General features: G+C 43.1%; 1 protein-coding gene across 5 annotated transcripts in view; it reads left to right on the top strand.

Moving 5' to 3' along the window:
• Nucleotides 1–279: 279 nt before the first annotated feature.
• Nucleotides 280–6,000, top strand: part of YAF2 (YY1 associated factor 2) — a 69,891-nt gene continuing 64,170 nt past the window's right edge. For 2 of the 5 annotated variants that reach the window (XR_003612320.2, XR_015768841.1), the window contains exons 1-3: nucleotides 280–417; nucleotides 845–970; nucleotides 2,587–2,965. Coding sequence is in view for 3 of the 5 variants with exons in the window: in XM_088026007.1 (XP_087882133.1) it covers nucleotides 392–417; nucleotides 845–970; nucleotides 2,587–2,788 (354 nt within the window). In the remaining 2 variants the exon portion in view is untranslated. Of the gene's footprint in view, nucleotides 418–844; nucleotides 971–2,586; nucleotides 3,543–6,000 lie in introns of those variants that run through there. The other 3 variants (XM_088026007.1, XM_028123168.2, XM_028123169.2) reach the window with 3 other exon arrangements.

The following is a 6,000-nucleotide window of genomic DNA, read 5'->3' as shown; positions in this document are numbered from 1 at the left end:
GGTGGCCACCCCCGCCACCCCGGGATGCGGTGGGGAAGGAGCGGAGAGCGGGGCGAAGAAGCGGCGGCGGCGGCGGCGCCCCGGGCTGCAGCGGCCACCCCCACGCCGCCCGCCCGCGAATTCGCCGCGGGTGCTGGGCCGCGCTGGCCGCGTTTGAAGTCTCCGGCGCCGCCGCTGGTTGGCCGGCGCGGGTCACGTGCGCCCAGGCAGGAGTTTCCCCGACAGCTGGAGGCTGCGTGGGATCCGGCGGCGGCTCCCGAGCTCGGCGGTGCGGCCTTCCCCGCCCCCTCCTCCCTCCTCCCCCGCCCGCTTCCGCCCGGCTTATTATCCTCCTTATTGACAAACAGAGCGGCCGCGGCGGCGACTCTCGGCGAGCATTTGTAGCCAAGCCATGGGAGACAAGAAGAGCCCGACCAGGTAACAGCGCCCGGGCCCCCGGGGCCCGGACTGTGCAGGCGGCGGGGCCCTCGCGCCGGGTTTCGGGCGGCGGTCTCGCTCGCCGCCCGGGCAGCGGGGCCAGAACGGGGGCGGCGCCGGCGCCGCTGCTGCGCGAGCGCTGCCGCGTGAGGGGCCGGCGCCGGCCGCCCCACAATGGAGCCGCGATGGCGGCGGCCGGAGCGGCAGCCCGGGGTGTCAGAGCGGCGGCGACTGCGGCCGCGCCCGCGCCCTCCCCCTTCCTGACTTCCCTCCCACTCCGAGCCGGAGCGCGGCGCGCCGGGGGCCCGCCGGGCGGGGGTCGCGGAATTGGGGCGGGGGGCGGGGCGGGGGCGGCCGCGGGGCCCGGGCGCCGGGCGCGGCCTGCTGGTGACCCCGCGCCGCGTCGTGTCCGTGTTGTGTCCTGCAGGCCGAAGCGGCAGCCGAAGCCGTCCTCGGATGAGGGTTATTGGGACTGTAGCGTCTGCACCTTCCGGAACAGCGCCGAGGCCTTCAAGTGCATGATGTGCGATGTGCGGAAGGGCACCTCCACCCGGTGAGTCCCGGGCCTGCCCCGCGCGCCGTCGGCCGCCCGGGTCGCGGCGCAGAGGACGCCCCTGCGGCTGCCGCCCCCTCCCGTGACACTTGCAGACCCGGCGGGAGGAGGCGAGACTGAGGTGGTGGCCGCGATAGGAATTGGGTCAGATTGATCGCGACCCAAGCGATGGTTTGCGGTGTTGGGTAATTGAAGAGGCCGTAACGTTATTTGCTGCCAAGAGAGAATAAATTATTTAAGGGAGGCATTAGCTACTGCGATTTAACTCGTATTGCTGGGTGTAATGCCCCCCCCCTCCCCATTCCGGGTATAATAATGTTGGCTGCATTGTTGTGTTAGTGTGTAGGAATCAAAGAAAAACCATGAAATCCTCTAGAAGCAAAAGATGTAATTTAATTTCGTTCCTCAAAAAAAAATCTGATTATAGAATACACAATAGGTTAAATTTCATTTTTCTTTTTTTGTATAGATGTCTGGAAGGGTCAGATCAAGGTTTTGGTTAGTATATTTATTCTTATTCTCTTAAGATTTTATAAATAGTTGGAGGTGAGCCCAGTCACAGGGACACATTTTTAAAGTATCTGAATGTTTTTAGTTTGATTAAATGGCAATCTCTTAGACTATACAAATGAGATGAAATGATCTCTGCCTATTTTCAGTCTTTACTTTATTGTAGGCTTACAGTATAATAGGTCATTCTTTTTAAAAAACCACTTAAGTGAGTTAAGTGGATAAAGAAAATTGGAGAGGAAATTCAAAGTCTGACATTCTTGATCTGCCAACACTTGGTTACAGTTTCTTCACCTTTATAGGAAAGTAGCCTTTGAATTTATTGTAATAATGTGATTTATAGGTTAATATTTAGATATCATGTATTTTGATATTAGAAAGTCTTTTAGAAACTATGCTGTCACACGAGTATACCTATCCTGATGTGATATATTGTTGTTTTAAAAAAGGCCTTACTCGAAACTGACATTAATTTATTCAGTAGGAGTTAGATTTCTAAAAATGAGATATTCAGATTTTTAAACCCCATTTACAGCAATTTATTAAATTTTTCTAAAATGTAGAGACAAATGGTTGGCAATTACTTAAATTTTAAGATTTGCTTAGTGAAGCTAGCTGCTTTTGACATACCTGTCTTTGTGGATCATAATGTGCTTTTTGTATATTAATTTTCATTTACATAGGATAAAACGTATTGAGCATTTTTCATGATATCCTTTAAGAAGCAAACTTTAAAACATCTTCTAAATTCAAGGAAATATGATAGACCATTCTAAAAAGAAAAAAAGCACCTATTTGCTAAAGTGAATGTGGCAACTATTTTTGGACCCGTGATTTAAGTGTTTTGAAAAGTAGAGTATATCTTTATATAAGGTTGGATTTGGTTTAGAATATATTTGTGTATCTATGTTAGTACTTTGTACTTCTTAAAACACTCAAGCAATTTTCAGAAAATGGTTTTTGGAGGCAGGAACTTTAAAGTGGAGACAATTATTATAATCTTAATCTCTGGTACGATGTTGTTGCTTTTTGTTGTTTCCTCTCTATTTTCTTGTAGCCATTAGAAAAAATACTGAAATTAGAAGAGCCTATATGTTTATTTGCAGGGACAGCAAGGAAGGGGGGAAGCTGTTGTCCTACTCCACAGCCAGTCTTGGGGTTAGAGGAACCCTGAGAAATAGAGTAGGTGGTGGCAGCTCAGAAGAGAAGAAACAGGCTGAATACCTGGCACCTGGAAGAAGAAGGAATATAGTGCACAGGGGAGTTGGCCCAGGACAGAGAAGTGGGCCTAGTTTAAAAGAGGCTTGAGGCCCACATGGGGGCCCCTGATATTTTTTTACCAGTACATCTGAGCTCTTGTAGATCCAATTTTTAGTGGTGGAAACATTACTTGAGGAGGACTCAGAGAAGCATTGTCATTTGGATTGAAACTGAAGAGGCTCTGGGCAACTCACCAGAAGTCTAAGGGACTCTCTGTTCCTGAAAGTAAGTGTTCTACACTACGACCCTCTCAGCTTCCTCCTTCCTCTCTCTGAATTGTCTCTTCTCTTTTGATTTTGGCCCTAAGTTAAACCTAAGAGCTCTGATTTCTGTGTTATCTGTTATTTTCCTGCCACTGTTTCTGCAATTCAGAGTGGAATCCATGTTTGGATAGAATAATGGAACAGGTCATTGTTAATAGGGCAGGTATTGACTGCACCACAAAGTATTTCCCTCTCTGGTAATGTTAGAAAAACAGGATTGCAGAATACTAGTGAGAAGCAAACGTTTCAGGAGGTGGAAGAAATAATTTTGTACAATTGGCATGTTAATTAGCAGTTAGGGTAGTTTCATGGGTAAGGTTGGCGATTATCAAAGCAGGGACTGGATAGCGGCAGAGCAGAAGATGCAGTTTGCTAATGACTTGTTTGCGTGACTGACCTACGGGACTTGAATTGCTTGGGTCAAACTGACCTTTGAACTGATTCTGTCTGGAAGTCGCCAAATGTGAGGCCAAGTCTCAGCCATCCCAGACATCTGAAAAGTCTTGTCTTTTTTTAAACCTCCAGAGAAGACGGAGCCCATGATCTCCCTCCGAAGTCTTTACTGACAATTTTGTTTTTAAGGAATATCGAGTTCAAATCCTTTATATATCAACAGAAGACCCCTTTTTTTTTTTTGGCTGTATCCTTGGTAGGTCACGATTTTCTGCAAAATAACTGTATGCAATGAAATGAGGTCATATTCATAGTCGTATTTTAAAATGAAACATGATTTGAAGTAGCTTCAATTCCTAAATTTATCAGTTATATTCTTTAAATTTGTGCCATTTCTGTGATTGAATTTCAGTTTTGTGCTTGCTGGCCTTAATTAGTTTAAATTTGATTAATCTCTTTTTTTATCCAGAATCTAAATAACTAGATAGTTCAAGTTACCTGAAGTTTTCTACATTGTGCTCTTGTGAGAGAAGCAATGATAAATGTCATACTGACAGAAAACATTTAAAAAAGAAAAAGCTACGGTGACAAATTACTATCAAAGGTACTATACAGTCTCCTTCATCTTTATATCTCAAGTTTTTATAAGACAATAAGTGTCTCAAATATAAACCTCAGAAACTTTAGGAAATTAAGAACCATTCTGAATCATCAGAGAAAATTTAGTGTGTATAAGGGTAGTACAATCAATGTATGATGATTGAGTTAAAATAGTATCTTATTGCCACTTCATATAGGAATGGGAATTACTGCTTGACTCAGATGGCAGATATTTAAAAATGAGTATGATGAAGCTATTTGTTTTGATTTTGAAATGTGATCTAAATGAGAACATATAAGACACCTAGTCTATAGTGGACTTTCAGGTGTAATTTAAAGTATAATAGGTAATGTTATATTTTCTCAGGATAAGTTGTAATAGATTTATTACTTAGATTTTTTAGAGATGTTGTTTTAGAGAACAATGAAAAAGATTTCACATGGAAGAAAGAACACTAGTTGTACTAGGTGTCTGGCAACCTGTGTTCTTAACCATTTCAACTACTTCAGTGTTCAGCAGTGTTTCCTGAACATCTTATTCTATATAAGGGTTGAGCTAGGTGTTGGACATACAATGGTGAGCAAATAGATGTTTCCTTTGTAAAATTTTATGATTTTGTTGTCAAATCAGAAACACTTTGAATTGTATCAAATTCTATACGTGAAGTAGTATTAGTAAATCTTTATGTATACGTCAGAGAGGTTAAAATTTTCTCACTTAAAAAAAGTAGTGTTGGGGCGCCTTGGGTGGCTCAGTCTCCTGGGCGTCTGCCTTTGGCTCAGGTCATGATCCCAGGGTCCTGGCCAATTATCCGATTAAAATCTTTTCAGTATTATTGTTATCATATATGCTTTCTGTCTTCTAATTTGAGGTTTGTCTCAGATTCTCCTACTCTTGCTGTAGGAATGGGAGAAAAAAATTGAGGGCCATCTAAGTCAGTTTGTTTTTCAGAAATGCAGAGTTCCCCAGCCTCCCTTACCTGTCTGAGGAGCCTTTCTAGCTACCACACAGCTGTTGTTGTTCAGAGACTCCTTATTCTAGGAGGTTGGTTGGTTGGTTTTCGTCTTCATATCTTGGGTTAGTGTAGTCACAGGAATTCATTGTTTACAGAGAAATTCCTAAAGTGATTAGTGGTTGGATTAGTGGTTTTCAAAGTGTGATCTGAGGAATCCTGGGGATCCTTGAGACCCTTTTAGGGAGTCTGTAAGGTCTAAACTATTTTCAAAATCACATTAAGATGGTATTTGCCTTTTTTTGCTGTGTTGACACTGCAGTGGTGGTACAAAGGCAAGGGTGGGTAAAACTACTGGCCCCTTAGCATGAATCAAAGCAGGGGTACCAAATTGTTATCTATATTTATCATAATCTTCACTACTATGTGTGTGAAGTAAAAATAACACCAGTTTCACTTAAGAATGTATTCCCTTGACGAAGCAGTAAAAGTTACTAATTTTAGGAAGTCTCGTGTCTTTTTTAATATTGTCTGATGAACTGGAAAGTACAAGTAAAGCACTTCTACTGCATACCAGAATACAGTGGTTGATTGAAGGGAAAGCATTTGTGTAGTTGTTGGAGCTGCAGGCAGAACTAGCTGCTTTTTTCATAGAACATCGTTTTTGCTTGAGAGAATGCCTGACAAACTATGGCTATTCAGACTTGGATATGTACCACATATTTTCTCGAAAGTGAACACAGTGAATTGTTTTCCTTGACGTGAAAACAATTGATAGTATTTGTTGCCAATGATAAACATTGAGCTTTCAAGTAAAAACTAGAATTTTTTGAAAATGTGTAACCACTATAGTTCCTATTACTTGAAAGATGAAATTAGGTGGTGATACCAGTGAACATAATTTCTATTTTATCATGAAATTTGTTGGTATTTGGAGGATTTGCATAACTCAGTGAACCAGTATTTTCTAATAACTAATGTATGATGTTACAAAACCATGCATAGATAATCCATTTAAAGTACAAAATAAACCAATAGATTTTAAGGGACA

This window comes from Eumetopias jubatus, unplaced genomic scaffold (assembly GCF_037043125.1).
Source record: "Eumetopias jubatus isolate StellerSeaLion01/CBP00866 unplaced genomic scaffold, mEumJub1_p1.0 scaffold_8, whole genome shotgun sequence".
NCBI lineage: Eukaryota > Metazoa > Chordata > Mammalia > Carnivora > Otariidae > Eumetopias > Eumetopias jubatus.
Note: the sequence above shows the minus strand (reverse complement) of the source record. Positions and strands in the feature narration are given on the sequence as shown.